This window comes from Hypanus sabinus, chromosome 5 (genome assembly GCF_030144855.1).
Source record: "Hypanus sabinus isolate sHypSab1 chromosome 5, sHypSab1.hap1, whole genome shotgun sequence".
Classification (NCBI taxonomy): domain Eukaryota; kingdom Metazoa; phylum Chordata; class Chondrichthyes; order Myliobatiformes; family Dasyatidae; genus Hypanus; species Hypanus sabinus.
The window spans coordinates 158,633,465-158,656,002 of NC_082710.1; the positions used below are offsets into that span (position 1 = coordinate 158,633,465).

General features: G+C 45.1%; 1 protein-coding gene across 8 annotated transcripts in view; it reads right to left on the reverse strand.

Moving 5' to 3' along the window:
- The window catches only part of syngap1a (synaptic Ras GTPase activating protein 1a), a 640,363-nt gene that overhangs the window by 446,920 nt on the left and 170,905 nt on the right, over positions 1-22,538 (reverse strand). For all 8 annotated transcript variants that reach the window (XM_059970722.1, XM_059970723.1, XM_059970719.1 and 5 more), the window contains exons 2-3: positions 11,413-11,532; positions 290-411 (exon numbers count right to left, since the gene is read on the reverse strand). In XM_059970722.1, the coding sequence (XP_059826705.1) occupies positions 290-411; positions 11,413-11,532 (242 nt within the window). The remainder of the gene's footprint in view (positions 1-289; positions 412-11,412; positions 11,533-22,538) is intronic.

Below are 22,538 nucleotides of genomic sequence, written 5' to 3' on the forward strand. Positions count from 1 at the left end.
TTAAAGCACAGAAGCAGCCCTTTGTCCACCTAGTCCATGCCAACCTAGTCCCATCTACCAGTGCCCAGGTCATAGTGCTCCATACATCCTTCATCTGTCTACTCATCCAAACTTCTCTTCATGCCAACCTTTAGCTTCTGGCAATAGGATTATCGCCTCATCCCAGGAGTTAGCCACGTGGGAAGAGGGTTGTTCCAGGATCAGAAGGCAACTCTCTCTCCTTTGCTCCCTGCTCTTAGCTGGTGCCCACCCCTCCCACGAGCTGCTCCTCACTCCTGCCCGGTCTTACCTCTTCCTCGTCTAACATAAGAAGCTGATTTCCGGAGATGACGCAGAATTTGGGGTTCCAGATAGGACGCTCGTAGGGTGACTGGTTGTAGGAGATTCGGTGGCCTGGAGTCCCTCGCACATCTGGAAGGCAAATTAGATGCGTGTTAACTGGCACCCTCTGCAGGCACCAGCCATTGCTTGCTCCCCTTCTCTTCCCTCCCCCTTCTCATCCACTGAAGAGTTCCCTCACTTGTTCCCCACTCCCAGTATTCTGGCTATCATTTCCCTCTCGACCAGTTTCAGATCTTCACACCAGTTGGCCATCTTCTCCTTGCTGGTTCTCTGTCAAAGCAACCAGCTAATTATAATTCTGATGACGAGTCTTTGAAAAGATGAGTCTGTTTCTCTTCCCTTCGATGCTGCCTGACCTGTTGAATATTTTCAGTATTGTTGATCCAAACCCCAGCTACTTCATCCACCAATGATCTAATTCCATGATGGTCCCATCGTCCACTACCTGTTGACTGTGATTCTAACCACACAGCAGGAACAATGTTCCACTCATGTTTTTTTTTTCAAGTAATTGTAGAGTCATAGAGCTAAACACAGTAGAAACAGGGTCTTCGTGATGACCAAGCAACCTATTTGATGTGATCGCATTGTGTGCATTTGACCCATGTCACTGAAAACCTTCCTGGCAACGCACCTATCTGAAAGCATTTGTTTAATGCTGGACTGTGCATTATCTTGTACTGGTTTAGAATATGGAATAGTATAGTACTAAAACAGGCCCTTTGTTCACAGTGGTGTGCTAAACTAATTAAACTAGTAATTAAATGCTAAAATAAACTAATCCTTTTTGCCTACACAAAATCCATCTTCTTTAATTTCCTGCACATTCATGTGCCTACCAAAGACACCTCTGTTGGATTTGCCCCCAGGCAGTGCATTTTAGGCACCAGCCACTCTGTGTGAAAAATCTTGTTCAACACATCTGCTTTCTACTTCCTCCTCTTACCTTAAGTGTGTGCCCTCTAGTGTTAGACATTTTGACCCAAATGCATTATACTTGCCTCAACCACATCTTCTAGCAGTTCATTCAATCCTCTTCCCAACTCCTCCTGATTTTATGCACTAATCACTAATACTTGACCCCTCTCCCAATGGGAAAAGCCTTCCACTATCTGTTCAATTTACCAACACTTACCACATTTCTCTCTGAAGAAAACAGTTCTTGACCCTCTCACACAAACAACTGCTGGAGGAAAGCAAAAACATCCTCTCCTACCGAGCTCTTCCAACAGTCTGTTTGTAGCTCCAGATTCCCGTCTCTGGGTAAGTGACATCTCATGAACTATTATTGGGTTTATTGTACTGCCCTGCCCTCTCTCCCCACCTATATACCTTCCCCTTTACCTGGTCTCACCCATCACCTGCCAGCTTGTGCTTCTCCCTCCACCTTCTTATTCAGGCATCTGCCCCCTTCCTTTCCAGTCCTGATGAAGTGTCTCGGCCTGAAACATCTACTGTTTACTTCCCTCCATCAATGCTGCTTAACCTGCTGAGTTCCTTCAGCATTCTGTGTGTGTTGCTCAAGAGTAACAGCATCTGCAGAATCTCTTGTGCCTACTGTCAGGAATATCTCTGGATTTTATCCAATGCCCTAGTTTTGTTCCTGGGGTGAGGCGCCCACTAGGAGCCTCCATGCTCCATTTGAGACCAAGCAGAGTTTTACAAATGCTCAGAATGGCTTTTGTATCCTCTGCTCTCTGTTTTGAAGCCCACAACTGTGATAATCTTCTGAAGTGCTTTCCACAACTGTGAACCCTGGACTTTAAAATGACTGGAGGCAATTTCCTGAAGTAGTGTGTATGGCTGCCAAAATGCCTTAGTGTGACTGCTCCCAGACTGGATCACAACCAGGGATTCCCCAGGAAGGGGAAGTTTGGGAAGAGGTTGGGGTGGCTCTTCCAGAGTTCCAGTTCATCATTATTCAAAGATCAAAATAAATTTATTTTAAAAGTATACATATATCACCATACACAATCCCAAGCTTCATTTTCTTGAGGACATTCACTGTACATACAAAGAAACAAAAAAAAATTAACAAAATAATGTAAATAAATAAGCAATAAATATCGAGAACACGAGATGAAGAATCCTTGAAAGTAAGGATGTGGGAACAATTCAGTGTTAGGGTGAGTGAAGTTGAGTGAAGTTATCCCCTCTGGTTCAAGTTCCTAATGGTTGATGGGTAATAACTGTTCCTAAACCTGATGGTGTGGATTTTGAGGTTCCTTACCTCCTTCCGGATGAGAGCAGTGAAAAGAGAGCATAGCGTAGATAGTGGGGTCCTTGATCATGGATGCTGCTTTCCTATGACAGGGGTCCATATAGATGTGCTCAATGATGGACTCAGCTGTAATCCAGTACTTTCTGTAGGCTTTTCCATTCAAGGGTTTTGGTATTTCCATACCAGACAATAATACCAATTGTCAATATACTTTCCACAGCACATCTATAGAAGTTTTGTGGCACCACTCAGCCAGATTTTCAATCTCCCTCTTATATGCTGATTCATAACCACCTTTGATTCTGCCAACGACAGTGGTGTTGTCAGCAAACTTAAATATGGATTGGAGCGGTCATAATTACAGTCATAGTTATAAAGTGTGGAGGGCAGGGGACCAAGCACACAGCCTTGTGGTGGACCTGTGTTGATGGTGATTGTGAAGGAGGTGTTATCGCCAATCTGAGCTGACAGAAAATTGAGGATCGAGTTGCACAAGAAGGTATTGAGGCCAGATCTGGGAGCTTACTGATTAGTTTTGAGGGAATGACAGTATTGAATGCCGAGTTGTAGTTGATAATGAGCATCCAGATGTTCCAGGGTTGAGTGAAGAGCCAATTAAATGACATTTACAGTTGACTAGTAATGATTTTAGGCAAATTGGAGGGTATCCAAGTCAAACGTCAGGCAGGAGTTTTTATGTTTCAATACTGACCTTTCAAAGCACTGAACACTGTGGATGCAAGTGCTACTGGGTGATAATCATTGAGGCAAATTGCCATGTTCTTCTTAGCCCCAGTACGTGATGCCTGCTTGAAACAGGTGGGTATGTAAGACTGCCGAAGTGAAAGGTTAAAATTACCAGTTAACACTTCGGTCAGTTGATCAGCACAGGCCTTCAGTAGTTGGCCAAGTACCCCATCTGTGTCAGATGCTTTCCATGGGTTCACCCCCTTGAAAGGTGCTCTCATGTCGGCCAGAGAGACTGAAATCACGGAGTCATTTGGGGCTGTGGGGTTTGTGAAGGTACCTTCATGTTTTGATGGTCAAAATGAGCATAAAGGCTTTGAGCTCATCTGGGACTGAAACCCTGTAGTCACCAATGTCGCTTGGTTTCACTTTGTAAGAGGTGATAGCATTCAAGCCCTGCCACAGCTGCCAAGCATCCTTCAGTAATTCAGTTTTGGTCTGGATTTGCCACTTTGCACGTGAGATAATTTTCCTGAAGGTCCTACTGGACATCTTGTATTTTACTTGGTCACTGGATCTGAACACCACCAGTCTGGCTCTCTGTAGTTTGACGATCTCATGGTTCATCCAGGGCTTCTGATGCTGAAGACCCTGAATGATGTTGTGGGGACACACTTGTCTACAACAGTTTTTATAAAGACTGTGACTACTGTAGCATATTCATTCAGATCCTCTGATGAGCCCTTGATCACATCCCAGTCCACGATTCAAAACTATCTCCTCCTCTGCCTCCTGCAATCATCTCTTCATTGTCTTTATCTCTGGAGTTTTGCTCTTTAGTATCTGCTGGTCTGCAGGTAGGAGGATAGCCAGACGACTACTAGAAATGCAGTCCAGGGATGGAGCAGTGAACGTTCCTAATTGTGGAGTAATAGTTGTTGAGTGTGTTGGGACCCCTTATGCTGCAGATGATATATTGATGATAATTGAGCCAGGATTTCTTCAAACAAGAATGACTAAAGTCTCTGATAATGATTTGCAAGGCATCAGGGTAGGCTGTTTCTTGTTTGCTTATCACTGTACTCAATACTTCAAGTGCTGGCTTAATATCAGCCATTGGAAGTTTGTAAACTGATCAGAATAGTGGAAGAGAACTCACTCGGTAAGTAGAATGGTGGGCACTTAATCATTAGATATGGATAGTGGAAGGAAAATCACTCAGTATGTAGAATGGTTGGCACTTAATCATTAGCTATGCCAGGCTGGGCTACAGGAATGCAACAAGACTGCTGCGTCTGAGCACCATGAAGACTTTATCATGAAACACAGACCCCTCACATTTTGCCCTTTCAGAATCAGTAGTTCGGTCCACCAGTGTATCGAGAAATCCTCCAGTTTTCCCAATGATTTTGCATGTCTGAGGTGAGCAATGTCCCCGTGAAGCACAGAATGCAACAATACCTCAGCTCCCTCTGATGCAGCAATTGGCCCCTCAATCTTGTCTTCAGTGACTGTATATTTGCTAACAAGGTACTGGGTGGAGAAAGATTTACACCCTGCTGTTTTAGTCTGACTTGTACTCCACCCCTTCTCTTTCTCCTCTGGCCATGGCAACAAACCTTTGTCTGCTTAAAGGTACTGTACCTGCATTCCTGAGAGTTAAGTCCACTGAGTCCTTCAGAACATCGTGAAATCGCTCACTCGTGAAGACAGTTTGAAAGTTTGTTACTTAAATGGAAATTACAGGCTGCAAGTTGCACTTAAAGTAATTCAAAAGAAGTATATTTAGAAGTTTTGTCAGCTGCCCACAAAATGTTGATATGTTTCTTCAGCACCATCTTGATAAAATATGGTATTACCAAATTGGCATCACTGATACAGGAATGTCAAGCTCTCATTCATAATACAGGACCTTCTCTGTTAATTTGCTCATTCTTGTCCTTATTTTGTCTCATTGCTACTGACTGGACCACAGGGATGACACTCAAAGGCTTCTCAGTTGCAAAACTCTTCCCATTGGGTATGGGACAAGCCATTTGGCCCATTGAATCCATGTTGACTCACACGGATGTCCCATTTCCCTCACCTATTCCCATCCAAACCTTCAGGATTCTATCCTTCTCCCTACATATCAGGGACAATCTACAGAGGCCAATTAACCCACTGACCCACATGACTTTGGGATGTGGGAGGAATTCAGAGCAGTCACGGGAGAATGCAGTCTCCGCACACAGACAGTGCTGAAGGTTGGGATAGAACCCGGGGTCTCTGGGGTTGGGAAGCTACAGCTCTACCTATTACGCTGCCTGAGAATACTGTGCCTCAGTTATCCCATCTGTGTTGGTTGCTGGTCAGAAGATAAGGAGTGTTCATTGATCCTGGCTCTTCCTTTCCTGAGATGTCCTGTGTGATGACTATAGAGGAGGTAACATCGCATGTGTGTAGGTCTGGTCGCCACACAATGATTACATTAGAGAAGGTGCAGGAAAGGGCCAGCGACATGGATGTTCACATCTGTGGGTGGTGGGCTGGCAACTGTTGTGGACAAGGACCAACAGGGACAAGGATTGGTTGCCCCACCCCAGGTAAACAAATCCCACCAGGTCAAACATCCAATCGAGCAGAGGGCATGAGAGCCAGTGATCCCTGAGGTATTCGAGTTGGCGAGTCCAAGGCCTGAAGTTTGGGGTCTTGTCATTAGCTAGTCTTATGGTCAATACCAAAGATCAGAGGCTGAAACCCTATGATCAAAGCCCTGAACCTATGAGTTTTAAGTTAACTGGGAAGTCAAAGTTGATATCCTTGAGACCACTGGAGCCCCAGAGGCCTCTCCCTGAGTTGGAGGGCTATCTGTGTGGGTAGGTGAGAGGGAAGGAGCTTATTTTGTTGTGATGTTGTTGCTCGTTTGGTTCTGTATTGTTCTGCTGAACATTGTGGACGTGCTACGTTAGCAACAGAATGTGTGGCAACTCCTTTGGGCTACCCCAGCACATCCTTAGGTTGTGTTAGTTGCTAATGCAAATAACGCTTTTCACTGTATGCTTCGATGTGCTTGTGATAAATTAATGAATCGGAATCTGAAAGATTCACAAGCATGTTGCCAAGGCAGGAAGGAAGAATGGATCGGCAGATATTGTTTTTACTTAGAGTGAAGAAAGTGACATACAGAAGTTTATAGAATCATGAGAGATAAGGAGGATAGTCACATCAGTTTCCCCAGGGTAGCAGATGGGGTCCAAAACCAGAGGTGGTCGGTCTAAAATGAGAGGAAATTTATTTAAAAGGGACCTGGAGGGAAACATATTCACCCAGAGGGTGGTAGTGAGCTGTCAAAGGAAGTCATAGATGTGGCTACAATTATAATGTTTTATATACGTCTAGATAGATACATGGGTAGGAAAGGTGTGGATTTGACTAAATTAGATTAGGTTAGAATGGTTTGGCCCATTTATGACATGGTAGTTTTGGACAACTCAGGGATGTAGCATGTACATGATGGGCTGAAAGGCCATATAGTGCTATATAACTCTATGACTATGAGGGGGCATGGGGGATGCTTTCTGGGTACCTGGATGGGCACCGTAACCTCCTATCAGCCTCTCTGACCATGTCCTCCCTGGCAATGGATAACGTGGAGGCAACTCGCATCCTGATGGTGGCTCACCCGGCTGAGCTGTTTCCCCGGAGTGGGGCTTTGCCTGACATCCCACCAGGGCTGTCTGGGAGTGAATGCAAGCTTGCATTTCAAAATCTTCATGTTTTACCTTCCTCGTCAACCGATCCAGCTGTCTTAAGGGGTTAAAAGTCCCCCTGTCTCTGAACCCTGACCATGAGCATACAACACCAGGTATCCTATCCAGATGTGCATTGGCCCAATATATCCTGTCCAGGTTGTGTGTGTGCTACCTGCACATCCCATTCCCTCTATTTCATTCAGATAGGCATATATCCACTCTTTAACAAGAGAGGGAGAGAGAAAAAAGGAAATTTAAGAATTGTTAGCCTGATTTTAATGGTTGGGAAGATGTTGGGATCCTCTGTTAAAGTGAGGTTTTGGGGTACTTGGAGGCACATGATAAAAAGTCAGCATGGTTTCCTCAAGGGGAAATCTTGAAATTCTGAGTAAATAACAGGCAGATTAGATGAAGGTAAGTTGGTGGATGTTTTCTACTTGGATTTTCAGAAGGCCTTTGAGGCTGCTAAACAAGTTAAGAGCCCATGATATTACAGGAAAGATACTAGCATGGATAGAAGTTTGGCAGGAGGTAAAGTGTGTGAATAAATGAAGGTAAAAGCAATGTTAGCATCCATTTTGAGAGGTCTACAATATTAAAGCAAGGATGTGATGTTGTGGCTTTATAAGGCATTTGTTAGACTGCACTTGGAATATTGTGAGCAGTTTTCGGTCCCTTATCTAACAAAGGATGTACTGGCATTGGAGAGAGTCCAGAATGTTCACAAAAATGATCCCAGGAATGAAAAGGTTGAAGTACAAGGAGCATTTGATGGTTCTGGGCTTGTACTCACTGGAGTTTAGAAGAATTAAGGGAGTGTGGCAGGGGGCATCTCATTCAAACCTATTGAATATTGCAAAACCTAGTCAGAGTGGATGTGGAGAGGATGTTTCCTATAGTGGGGGAATCTAGGACTCGAGGGCACAGCCTCAGAATACAAGGATGTCCCTTTAGAACAAGATTAGGTAGGATTTCTTTAGTTGGTGGGTGATGAATCTGTGGAATTCATTGCCATAGATGGCTGTGCAGGCCAAGTCATTGGGTATATTTAAAGTGGAGGTTGATTGGTTCTTGATTCATAAGGGCGTCAAAGGTTACATGGAGAAGGCACGAGGATGGGGTTGAGAGGGATCATGAATCAGGCATGATGAAATAGCCTTATTCTGCTCCTACGTCTTACACCTTGCATACCAAAGGAAGATCACAGATGGCTGTAAGAGCCTTGAATGCGCTGTCTGGGGTGGTCTTAGAGGTTGATACAATACAGATATTTAAGAGAATCCTAGATAGGTCTACGAATGAAAGAAAGATAGGGGGTTATGGGCTATGTAGGAGGAATGGTTAAATTGATCATGGAGTAGGTTTATATAGGTTGGGACAACATCACAGACTGAAGGACTGGTTCTATCTATACTTCATCCAAATGTTGTGCAGTGTGCACACCTATCTACCCCACTCCGGGTATCTCTGCACCCAGCATACAGATTTGCATAGATCCATTCTACAACTATCTAGATATGTGTACTCCATCAACGTGTGTGTATGTATATCCACTGCATCTCCTCCAGTTGCGCAGATACCTAGGCTATATCACACAACCTTGCATATACCAAGTATAGACAAGTCAAGTCATTGTAATGTGCACAAGATACAGGTACAAAAAAAAACTTGCTTGTAACAGCATCACAGGCATGTGCTATAGCTTCGTTCATCAAGGTGTGAGTGCATTCGATGTACCCCCTCCAGCTGTGTCCGTAACCAGTGCATCCCATCCAGATGTGGAAATATCCAGAGTTAGTGGAGAATTTTCAAGAATATGTAATAAGGATTGAGATAACTAATCCTGAGGTGAGTAGAGTCAACCTAGACTTGGGAGAGGGAAGTCATGTTTGACAATCTGTAGGTGTTCTTTCTGGGTGTGACCACGAAAATGTATAAGGAGGCCAGTGTTCCAGTTCTGTTCTGGAGGTCCGAGACCAGTGGTGTTCTACAGGGATGAAAATGTGGATGGGTGCGCTAGTAATTCTGCAGACAATGAACTGATTGGTGGAGTTGTGGACAGTGAAGGTTAATACAGAAGAATATAGACCAATTACAGATATGGGCAGAGAAATGGTAAATGGCACTTACTCCAGGCAAGTGTGGGGTGTTGCACATGGGAGGACAAATATAAAGAAAAAGTTTACAGATAATGGCAGGAGGTTACATTGTTGCACAGATGGGTCTTGCAGTCTAAATCCATATCTTCCTAAGGAATATCTTTAGTCAGAGGATGGTGAGTCTGTAGAATATATTGGCAAAGATGGCTGTCAAGGCCAAATCAGTGGTATATTTAAAATGGAGGTTGATAGGTTACTGATTAGTAAGAGAATCAAAGGTTATGGGGAAAATGGGTTGAGAAAATAAATCAGTCACGATTGAATAGTGGAGCATTCTCAATGGGCCAAATGTCTTAATTCTGCTCCTATGTCTTAAGTGGATAGGGTAGTGAAGAAGGTGTATGGGTATGTATACCTTCAGTGCTAGGGGCACTCTGTATAAAAGCTGGGAAGTCATATTACAGCTTTGGGTTGGCCACACTTGCAGCATTGTCTGGCTCATTACAGGAAGATGCGGAGGCTTTGGAGAGAGTGCAGAAGAAGTTCAACATGATGCTGCTGGGATTAAAGGGCTTGAGAAATGAAGAGTTATGAGGCAAGTACAACAGAAGGGTTAGAATGAACTTAGAGTAGGTTGAAAGGTTGGCACAACACAGTGGACTGATGGGCCTGTACTGTGCTGTAATGTGCTATGTTCTGTGAGAGGTTGGACAAACTTGGGTTGTTTTCTCTGAAGTGTCTGAGGATGAGGGAAGTTTATAAAATTATTAGAGGTATAGATAAGGATAGACACTTGGAATCCCTTTATTTCCCAGGGAAGAAATATCTAAAACTAGAGGACATGCTTTAATGTGAGAATGGTAATGTTTAATGGAGAGGCAGGTTTTGTTTTCTGGAATGGGCTGCGATGGGTGAAACAAGATATGACAGTGGCATTTTTTTTAGATAGACACACAAATATGCAGGAAATATAGGCGTAGGGATTGTGTACAGACAGAAAAGATTTAGTTTATTTTGGCATTGTGATCAGCACAGGCATTCTGGGCTGAAGGGCCTGTTCCTAGGCTGGGTGTTCTTCGACTTGAATGAAAGTGTGGTTACTAAAAAGTACCAGGAGAGATAGGAAAGTACTATTTATATATATATCCTTTATATGTATATATGATGTGGGAGGGCTCTTCACAGAGACATATAAGATGTGAGGGGTGGATGTGGAGAGGAGGTTTCCAAGTATTCTTGATGCCAGAGTCACTGGTTAAGAATAAGTGGTCAGCCGACCAGCACAGAGACACGTGGGATTTTCTTTTCCACCCAGATGGTGGTAAGTGTTTGGAACTCACCTTCTCAAGCACCCGGAAGCAGTGTCTGTGAATGTCTTTAAGGGTGAGGTGAACAGATTCTGGGTGAGTTGGGGGTGGGGGTTGAGAGGTTGGGGGCAGATGGGGAGGTGCTGACAGTGGGATCATGCAGAAACTTGGAATATCAAAGGTTCTGGTGAGGACTCTTCACCTGACTGGCCCGAAACATTAACAGTTTAATCTGTCTCTCCACCCTGAAGTTCCTCCAGCGGGCCTGTTCTAGCACCTCGAGAGAAGAGGGACTGCATGGTAGTGTAGTGTCAGTGACCCAGGGACGATTCCCACTGCTGCTTGTAAGCGTTGCGAGGGTTTCCTCCGGGTACCCACATTCCAAAGATGTACTGGTTGGTAGATTAATTGATCACATGGGTGTAATAAGGCAGTGTGAGCTCATTGCACCAGAAGGTCTTGTTACTTTGCTGCATCTCTAAAGAAAAGTAAATCTGCCGGCTCCTGTTATCTGCTGTGACCTTTGCTGTGCTGTGGTCAGCGCTGGGTGGAGGGGCGAGTGGCTTACTCCAGCTCCTGGCTTATGTGTTCAGGGTCAATGGAGGCCAGTGCAGTCTGTCCTTGCATTCTTGGGATTTTGGGAGGGGGTGTAGGGAGGAGGTTAGCGATCGAGCAGCCACTGCCATTGACCCTGAAAACGTAAACCAAGAGCTGGAGTAGGCCACCTGCCCCTCCATCCCACCATCACCTTCTCAAAGATCACAGCAGATAACAGGCAGATTTATTTTTATTTTGAGATATTGAGCAGTAACAAGACCTTCCACCGCATTGTACCCGGTGACACAGTGGACACGGACCAGCTGGTCTTCGTCACCCAGTGGTACCAGGGGTGTGTACGGTTGGGAGTGGGCAAGCGATGGTAGTTTCAGCCGACACAGAGGAAGAGGTGAGGAGAGTGATAGGAGGGGCGGGCAGTATTGGGTTTTCAGGAAGGAATGGGAGGTGGATGGGGAATGACTCACCCCACTTGTACTGTGCCTCTGGTTGACCAATCATGGAGCAGCGCTGGTGTCGTGGGTGAAGGGCTCCTCGTCCCAGACCTTCCCACCCTCCAGGCTGGAGGACACGTGGTGGAGAGCGGCCTGTGTAGGGTGAGAGGAAGATAGAGGGAGTCAACATCGACAATAGCCCATTCTAGTTCAACCACTTGTACGCCGCAGCCAGGAAAGCTCACCTACCCCTCTATTTCCTCAAGAGGTTACAAAAACTCAGCAAGACTCCATCAACTACCACCAATTTTCATCAAACATCTTATCTGGGTGCATCATGAGCTGTGCGTGGGACCATCGGAAACTTCAGAGAGTTGTGGAAATGGCACAAGAGGGAAACCAGCTGCCCCCTCCACAGACTGAAGCAGCAGCATAATCAAAGACTCCACCCCTCCCAGATATTATCCCTTCTCCTCCCTCCTACTGGGAAGAAGAATCAAAAGCTTAAAAGCATGTACCACCAGGCTCAGGGACAGCTTCTACTCTGCTGTTATACGACTACTGAACGGTTCCCTAGTAGGATAAAGCGGACCTCAGTTGACCTCACTATGACTTTGTTCTTTATTGTCTACCTGCACTGCACTTACTCTGTACAGATACATTTTATTCTGCACTCTGTTATGGATTTGCCTTGTACTACCTCAAAGCACAGTGTAATGATCTGACCTGTATGAACAGTATGCAAGGACAGGTTTTCACTCTACCTTGGCACATGTGACAATAATAAACTAATTTACCTCCAACAGGTCTCCTCTCAGCCCCCGCTGCTCCAGAGAAAACAACTCAAGTTTATCCAGCTTCTTATTGCTCATTCCTTTTAATCCAGGCAGCACTTTCTGCGCCCTCTCTAAAGCCCGCACATCCTTCCTGCAATGGGGTGACCTAAAGTCAATACAACACTCCAGGTGCCACCTATCTAGATGCGGAAGGAAGGTGAAGGAGGGTGGGGAGTGTGGGAGGGACCAACCAATCACTTGCCCAACCTGAGGGCAAAGCCAAAGAAATCCAGAGACCCAGAGGCATCATCTACTGGGTTGAAAGGAGTGCCAGTAAACTTACTGGATGTTATGGAACACCCCACACTACCTTATGGATTGCAGCACTCCCACTGTGCACGGGGATGTTTCCCCCATAACCTACTGGCCCCAAAGATGTTCCTCGAAGAATCTATTGAGCCTAAATATGTTGCCAGCACTTCCATAGGGTCTAATGGTATTCCAAGAATATCTATTCGACCCAAAGGTGATCGCAGCACAATCTACTGTATTCCAGGAAGCCCCAGCAAAGTTTCTGGTCCCCATGACTTTGCCACACAATCTATTAGGACCAAGGGAGCTCCTTGCATTACCTCCTGGCCCCAGGGTTCTTTCAGCAAAATTTATGGGATACAAGGGGGTTTGTTGCCCAATTCACTGGGCCTCAAAGGGTTCTCTGTTCAACCTACAGAGCTACAGACACACTAGCACAGTCAGCTGGCTTCTGCACACATTTAGCATAATCTACTGGGTCCCAGATCTTCCCAGCACAGTCTACTGGGCTCCAAACACTCCCAGAAAAGTTTGTGGGTTCCTCCACATATCCGGCACAATCTATTGAGCCCCAAATACGTACAGCAGAATCTACTGGGCTCCAAACACACACAACACGGTCTACTGGGCCCATGTAGATACATGCAACTCAGTCTTTCTTACACATACACACACACACACACACCCCACCCCAGAATCTACTACTCCCCAGACACTCACATGGGCCAAAAACCAACCCAGCAGTCCAATCTTCTGGACCCCACAGCCTCCCAGCTCATTTACTGGGCCCAAGTCCAAAGTCTCCTGGGAACAATGCGGTATTATGTGATCGTGTCACACAAGAAACCCTTGTGCACTTTGTTGTCCTGCCCATCCTTCAGCACTGTCTGTGAGTAGAGACTGCACATTTTCCCTGTGAACATGTGGATTTCCACCAGTTGCTCCAGTTTCCTCCCATTCCTGTTGACATGCAGGTCAGTGGGTGGTCAGCCACTATAAGTTGCTGGCAGTGTGTGAGTGAGGGGTAGAGAACAGAATGGATGAGTGTAGGTGAGTGGATGAGGGACAGCAGAGCCTGGTGGGCCAAAAGGGATCGAGTGCGGGCTGTGCACCACCAGGCTTACGTTGGCACTGACTGGCAAAGTGGCACAGCTGCTCCTTCACACTACCCAAGGGGCTAGTTGGTTGGGTGATTGGTTGCTATACATTGCTCCTGCTTAGTAGGTGAATAGTAGGATCTGGGAGGTATCACTGAGAGTGTAAAGTGAATAGAAGGGTCTACTGTCGGATTGGTGGGAATGGGACAGCTAATGGTCAGTACAGCCTAGACAGGCTGAAGGATCTGTTTCATTGCCATGCGTCTCTGCTGCCATTGTCCAACTGCCACTCCCTCAGTACAGAGCCCAAAGATGTGGCAAACTTTATGACAAACACAGCTTTCTGGTGACCCCTAAACTGATACCAATGACTTCGAGTGAATGTGAGGGAGAGTCAACTTGATAGAGGTTTAGAAGATTATGAGGGACATAGACTGAGTGGAGAGCCAGCACCTTTTTCCCAGGGTTAAAATGGCCAATACCAGAGGACATTTGTTTAAACTGAGTGGAGGAAAGTTTAGGGCAGATGACAGAGGTAATTTTTTTTTTTCCCACAGCGAGTGTTGGGTGCCTAGAACACACTGCCAGGGATGGTGGTGGAGACTGCTAGAATGGGGACACAAAGAAACTTGTAGATAGGCATGTGGATGTAAGGGAATTGGAGAGTTGTAGGCTGTGGAGGAAGGAAGGGTTAGATTGATGTTGGAGCGAGTTAAAAGGTCAGCACAACATTGTGGGCCAAAGGGCATGTACTGTGTTGTACTGTTCTATGATGTCCATCAGAATTTTTACTCATTTTATAAATTAAATTACCTTCTGAGTTTTGAATCCCTTGTCTTTTGGCTGTTATTCCATGCCTCTACACTGAACAGCACAGGGACAGGCCATTCGGGCTACGATGCCTGCAGAGATGGTCACCACCTCCCTGCATGTGGTATGTACTCTATCCCTCTAATTCCCTACCTCTCTAAACGCCTCTTACTATCATACCTGCCTCCACCACTTCCCAGGCACTCACCATTCCCAGTGTAAATATACTGATCTTCTCTCTGCATTCTTAATCCTGACGTAGGGTTTCAACTTGAGACATCCACAGTTCCTTTACTCACTGATGCTGCTGGACCATCAGATTGTTGCCCCAGATTCTGTGATCTCCTGTGTTTCTTTTAAACCTCCCCTTAGAGCTCTACCCTCTCGTGTTTGGCATTTCTATAGAACCCTGATTAGACCACATTTGGAGTATTGTGTTCAGTTCTGGTCACCTCACTACAGGAAGGATGTGGATGCTTTAGAGAGGGGCCAGAGGAGATTTACCAAACATAAGAGGCATAGATTGAGTGGACAGCCAGTGGCTTTTTCCCAGGATGAAATTGGCAAATGCAAGTGGGCATAATTGTAAGTTGATTGGAGGAATGCATAGGGTGCATGTCAGAGGTAAGTCCTTTACAAAGAGAGCTGTGTGTTTGGGGAACACACTGCTGGGGGAGGTGGTAGAGGTAGATATATTAGGGGTATTCAGGTATCTCTTAGGCACATGGATGATTGAAAAATGAAGGAGTATATAGGCGGTCACAGAGTAGAGAAAATCTGTGGATGCTGGAAATCCAAGCAACACACACAAAATGCTGGAGGAACTCAGCAGGCCAGGCAACACCTATAGAAAAAAGTACAGTCGACTTTTCAAGCCAAAACCTTTTGGCAGGACCAGAGAAAAAATGCTGAGGAGAGGTTCTTTGTGTGTGTTGCTTGAACTATATAGGAGGGAAGAGTTAGATTGTTCTTGGAGTAGGTTAAAAGGTTGGTACAACATCGTGGTCTGATGGGCCTGTACTGTGCTCTAATGTTCTATGTTTCTGTCTCATTATTCTATATACTTAATTATACTTCTATATATTGGTGTGAACATATCCACTGCACCATAAAGCTCTCTGCAGTCTCAGGCTGTGTAATAGCTTTCTCTCAAGGACAAGGATGGAGGGAATAAAGATGTGAATCAGATGACCCTCGCTGTCTCACTTTCACCATGAACGTCCAGTCCCTATAGAATTCTATCAAGAAAGCCTTAAAGTGGTCCACTTCTTTCTCAAAATCCAACCAATTCCCCTCCACCACTACCCTCCTCTGTCTGACAGAACTGGTCCTCAACAATTTCTCTCTTGGCTCCTTGCACTTTCTCCTGATTCAAGGGGTAGCCATCGGCACCCACATGGGCCCCCAGCTAAGCCTGCCTTTTCGTTGACTATGCAGAGGAGTCCATATTCCAAGCCTTCCCTGATAATGCTCCCTGCCCTACATTGCCAACTGCATTGGTGCCACGTCATGCATCCACGCTGAGCTCGTTAATTTAATCAACTTCGTCTCCAACTTCCACCCTGCCCTTAAATTCACTTGGTTGATCCTTCCCCTTTCTCGACCTCTATCTCCGTCTCTGGAGACAAATTGTTTTTGGCATCTTTTATAAATCTACCGATTCTCACAGCTATCTTGACTATACCTCTTCCCACCCAGTAGCCTGTAAAAATTCTATTCCCTTTTCTCAGTTCCATCACCTCTGCTGCATCTGTTCACAGAATGAGGCTTTCCTTTTCAGAACACCACAGATGTCCTCCTTATTCAAAGAATGAAGTTTCCTTTCCTCTACCGTTGTTGCTACCCTCAACCGCACCTCCTCCGCTTCCGGAACATTCGTGCTCACCCCATCTTCCTGCCACCTTAACAGGGATAGAGTTCCTCTTGTCCTCACCTACCACCTGATGAGCCTCTGCATCCAACATATCATTTTCCACAACTTCCACTATCTTCAGTGGGATCCTACCACCAAACACATCATTACCCCAACCACTACTCTCAGCTTTCTGGAGAGATTGCTCCCTCTGTCATTCCCTTTTCCATTCATCCATCCCAATAATTTCCCTCCCTGGACATATCCCTTCCTGTGATAGAAATGCTTCACCTGCCCATTCATTTCCTCTCTCATCTCCATTCAGGGCCACAAACTGTCCTTCCAGGTGAGATAGCATTTCACCTGTGAATCTGCTGGGGTCATTTATTGTATCTGGTGCTCCCGATGTGGCCTCCTCTGATGCTGGGAACTGCTTTGTCAAGCACCTCTGCCCCATCCGCCAGAAGTGGAATTTCCCAGTGGTCCACCATTTTGATTTCTACCCCCATTCCTGTTCCAGTCTCCTCTCCAATCAGATTCCTTTCTCTCCAACCCTTTACCTTTCCCACCCACCTGGCTTCACCTATCATCTTCCAGCTAGTCTTCCATCTCCTTTTGTGATCTTTTTATTCTGAAGTCTACCTTCTTTTCCAGTCCTGTAGGAGGGTCCTAACCCAAAGCCTTAACTCTTTATTCATTTCTATAGATGCTACCTGACCTGTTGTGTTCCTCTTGCATTTTGTGTGTGTTAATGTGGATTTCCAGCATCTGCAGAATCTCTTGTGGTAATTACATGTACTATTGGAACTTAGAATAGCGGAGTCTGCAGCGACTGAAGTGATCAGCAGAGAAAGCCCAGATGGTCACTGAGGGATGCAAGCTTAGGGAACAGCAAGACGCAGGGGATAATGTAATGCAGATCAATTGGTCTGAGAAACTTAACGGTGCTGAACTCAGGGGTGTGAATGGTGCCTGATGGAGGCCTGCACGGTCTCAGTGGTGGGATCTTCATCCTACTCCATGCCCTCAAGTTACATTGTGAGTCTCCCTTCTCCAGCCTGCCATATGCCCTGTGCTGGAGGAGGTGCAAACATATGGAACCAGATTAAATTTTAAATTGAATCTGCATGAAGGCTGTAAAATGCCAAGGAAGGACGCTGTTGGCTTTATTACAGTAGGGAGAGAACTTCCTTGCAGATTACTCTGCCATTACCAATTGAAATACTGGGGGCAATTTAAGGTGGCCGATTAACCCTCTGACCCACACATCTTTGGGATGTGGGAGGAAACTGGGCACCTGGGAGGAAACCCATATAGCCAGAGGGAGAACCTGCGAACTCCACACACACAGAGCGCAAGAAGCTAAGATCACAGCTGGGTCTCTGGAGCTGTGTCTCCAGCCCTTAGGGAAATTACATCAATCCTATTCTCAGCATTAGCCAGACCAAGGAACTCATTCTGGACTCCAGGAAGGGAAAGTCAAAACATGCATCAGTCCTCAGCAAGGGGACAGTGGTGGAAAGGGAGAGTAGATTCTAGTTCCTGAGGATCACAGAGGATCTATCCTCAGCGCAACACAATTAATGCAATCACAACAAAGGCAAACCAGCAGCTACACTTCAACAGGAGTTTAAGAAGATTAGATATGTCAACATATTAAAATCTTGCAAATTTCTATAGGTGTATGGTGGAGAGCATTCTGACTGTTGCATCACAGTCTGGTCTGAAGACTCCAATGCAGAATTTCAGAAGAGGCTGCAGAGGGTTCTAAACTCAGTCAGCTCCATCAGAGGCACGAGCCTCTCCACCATTAGGAGCAGCTTCGGGAAGCAGAGCCTCAAGAAGACAGCGTCTATCATTAAAGACCCTCTCCATCCATGACACATCTATTTCTCATTACTACCATCAGTAAGGAAGTACAAGTGCCTGAAGACCTACATTTAACATTTTAGTAACAGCTTCTTCCCCTCCACCATCAGATTTCCAAAAGGTCAATGAACCCACAAACACTACCTTGTTATTTGTCTTTTGCACCATTTACCAGTTTTGGAAGTTACAATTTTTTTTTGGATAAGCCTTTCCGGCCCATTGAGCTGCACCAACCATCAACCCACAACTTTAACCCTAGCCTAATCACAGGACAATTTACAATAATCAATTAACCTTCTAACTGTCTTTGGACTGTGGGAGGAAACCGGAGCACCCAGTAGTCACAGGGAGAACATTATTTTTATGTCTTACACTGTACAAACTTCATGACATACATCAGTGATGATAAACTTGACTTCCATTCCCTCTGTAATCTGCGAATCCTAAACCTATTCCCTCTGAAAGCAGAGACTTATTTTACGTTGACAACAGCAGGGGAAGGTCATTCTGTGCACCAAGCCTGTGCCAGCTTGGAGGAGTCTTTTCCTACTGTGGAGTGTCACTGTAGTTCAGCAGTGAGCGTGACATTACTACAGTGCCTGCGATCATAATCACAATTCAATTCCTGCTGTTAACTGTACCAGAACTTCTGGTAAACATTGATTTCTCCAACTGCTGCTAATTCCACCCCCCCACCACCACCTCTTCCCTTCCTTTCCTTTCCCTTTTCTTCAATTCTCCACTCTGGCCTCTTAGCGCTTTTCCTCACCCACCTATCACCTCCCCCTGGTGCCCCCGCACCTTCCCTTTCTCCCATGACTCATTCTCCTCTCCTATCAGATTCCTACTTTTCCACCTATCACCTCCCAGCTTCTAAGTTCACTCGCTACCCCCACCCCCACCCCGGCTTCACTTACCTTCTAGTTTGTCCTTCTTTCCCTCCCCCCACCTTCTTACTCTGGTATCTTTCCTCTTCCAGTCCTGATGAAGAGATGGCTCGAAACATCGGCTGTTTATTAATTTCCATAGATGCTGTCCCTCCAGCATCTTGTGTGTGCTGTTATCTGTAAGGATTTTATACCTTCTCCCCATAAGCTCATGGGCTTCCTCTATGTGCTCCAGTTTCCTTCCACAGTTCAAAGACACGTAGGTCAGGGTAAGTTGTGGGCATGCTATATTGGCTCCTGAACCATGGTAACATTTGTTGGCTGTCCCAGCACTTCCTTAGACAGTGTTGAAGGAAGTGATGCATTTCACTGTATTCTTTGATACACATGTGACAAATAAAGCTAATCTTTAAAATCTTTCCCATCACACCCTTTAATCCACTTAACTCCTATAATTTATTCTCTCACACATTGCCTTTCTCCACAACCCTCGACAATTTACTCGCCCGTATGTTAGGGCCAATTAAAACAGTGAGCTTTAGGTTTAGATTCCCCCTAGATAAGGAGAACACTCTTTCCACATCCAATGCTGGAGGAACTCAGCAGGTCAGTCGGAGTCTGTGGGAGAAGGATAGTTGACATTTCAGGTCAATGTCTTTATTGGACTCTATGAAGATCCAGAAGAAGGATCCCAATCTGAAATGTTGACTGTACATTTGCCTCACCTGCTGAGGTCCTCCAGATTCCACTGATGGCTGCCACTTTTGTCTCTCCTCATCCACCTTGTCAAGAGTGAGAGTGGAGGATTGGAGGCTTTCTAACTTAACAGATTATAGTGACGGAGGATGAGAGGTGACCTGATAGAGGTGATGAGAGGCATTGATTGTGCAGATAGAGGCTTTTTCCCAGGGCTGAAATGGCTAGCATGAGAGGGCATAGTTTTAAGGTGCTTGGAAGTATGTACAGAGAAGACATCAGGGGTAAGTTTTTACACAGAGAGTGGTGAGTGTGTAGAATGAGCTACCGGCAATGGTGGTGGAGGTGGATATGATAGGGTCTTTTAAGAGACTCCTGGACAAGTACATGGAGCTTAGAAAATTAGAGAGCTAAGGTAACCCTAGGTAATTTCTAAGGTAAGGACATGTTCGGCACAGCTTTGTGGACCAAAGGATGTGTATTGTGCTGTAGGTTTTCTATGTTTCTATGCATCTACCACATTCTCTTGCAGCTCAATACAGTCTCAGCACTCTGTAAGTGAACAAGTCCCCCCCTCCTGCTACCATTGAGCAGTTCATAATTCACCCTTAACCCATGACCTCTAGTTCTATTCTCACCTAACCTCAGTAGAAAAAGCTTGCTTGTGTTTATAAACACAATAAAGTCTGCAGATGCTGGAAATCCAAAGCAACACACACAAAAGCTGGAGGAACTTATCAGACTGTTCATTAAATGAGAAAAAGTCGACTTTCCTGGCTGAGACCATTCCTCAGGTCCTGAAGAAGGGTTTCATTCTGAAACATTGACTGTTTACTCATTTCCATAGATGCTGCCAGGCCTGCTGAATTCCTCCAGCATTTTGTGGGTGTTGCTTGCATTTTCCCTTTCTATACTCCTCATAATTTTTTTAACCTATTGAACTTCCAACAGGTCTCCCCTCACTGGATCTCTCTCTGCCAGCTTTCCACACGGTTCACCATCCTTAGATGGAAATCTATTTCCAGACCTTCGTCATCCTAAATCCTTGAACTCCTTCCCAAAATGCCAAAGGGGAGCACCTTCCCCAGTGACTGCAGCAGTTGAAGAAAGTTGCCCATTGCCCCCTTCTCATGGGTAATTAAGGATGGGTGATAAATGCTGGTCTTGTCACTGAAATCCAAATCAGGTGGCATCCATCATTAAGGATTCCCACCACACAGGACATGGCCTCTTCTCCTTACCATCAGGGAGGAGGCAGAGGAGCTTGTAGACACTCACAAAATATCTACTGTATTTGCCAAGATGAAGTGGAGAGCAAGTTTGTATATCCGGCAGAAGTATAGGGCGTTGGGAATGGCGAGGGTGGAGTGCGGTGGGAGGGGTGTAGGACATGTGGCAGAGAATGAATGCTAGGGGTGGGGGGGGCACGGACATAGACACACCCAGTCCAGAGACCCCTGGCAAGGTCATTGCTTTATTTATCATTACATAATGTCTCTCTGGTTCTTTCTGCTCCCTCCCCTCTCCTTTCCCCATTTACCCAACCATGGTTTCTCTCTCCCTTCCCCCTTCCCACTCTCAGTCCACAATAGAGACTCGTATCAGAATCAGGTTTTTATATATATACAAGAATGATTCCAGGAATGAAAGGGTTACTGCATGAGGAGCATCTGGCAGCTCTTGGGCTGTATTCCCTGGAGTTCAGGAGAATGGGGGGAGGGGGGATCTCACAGAAACTTTCCGAATGTTAAAAGGTCCAAACAGATTAGATATGGCAAAGTTATTTCCCATGGAAGGGGATTCTAGGACAACAGAGCACGACTTCAGGATTGAAGGATGTCCTTTTAGAACTGAGATGTGGAGAAATTACTTTAGCCAGAGGGTGGTAAATCTGTGGAATTTATTGCTGTGGAGGTCAAGTCACCGGGTGCATTTAAGGCTGAGATAGATAGGTTCTTGATTAGCAAGGGCACCAAAGGGTGTGGGGTGAAGGCAGAGGAGTGGGGATGTCTGGAATAATTGGATGAGCCCATGATTGAATGGGAGAGCAAACTCGATGGGCTGAATGGTCTACTTCTGCTCCTATATCTTATGGTCTTGTGTGTGTTTATATATTTACATATATATACTACATATCAACATTCAAAGTAAATTTATTATCAATGTGAATATATCTCACCGTATCCTACCCCCGAGATTCATTTACTTGCAGGCATTCAAAGTAAATGCAAAGAATCAGAATAAAGTCAATGAAAAACTGAACAAAACAAAGCCAAAACAACCAATGTGCAAATGACAGCAACCTGTAAAATACACCGTGGAGCAGAGAGCAAGTTTGTAAATCCAGCGGGAGATATAAAGTAAAGAAAATAATGACAATAATAAATAAGTAAGCAATGAATATTGAGAACATATGTTGCTGAGTCTTTAAAAATGAGACCATAGACTATGGGAGCAGTTCAGTGATGGGGGAAAATAAAATTAAATAAAGTTATCCCCTCCGGTTCAAGAACCTGATGGTTGAAGAGCAATAACTGTTTATATATAAACACACACACACGTATTGTTATTGTAATTTATAATGTATTGATGTATTCCACTGTACTACTGATGTGAAACCACAAATTTCATGACTTATGATGTTAAACCTGATTCTGTTTCACAGCACTCACGTGAATCAATAAAATCTGAACTAATTGGTTGTTAAATAAACAATCATCAATCTATCACAAATTAGTTGAAATCTTTTGCAGATTACATTACTATAAACAATCCCTCTCAAACTACATTTAAGTATCTATTACTGTGATTCCAAATTAATAGTCAAATACGTTTTCCTCAATCATCATTACTTAAGATT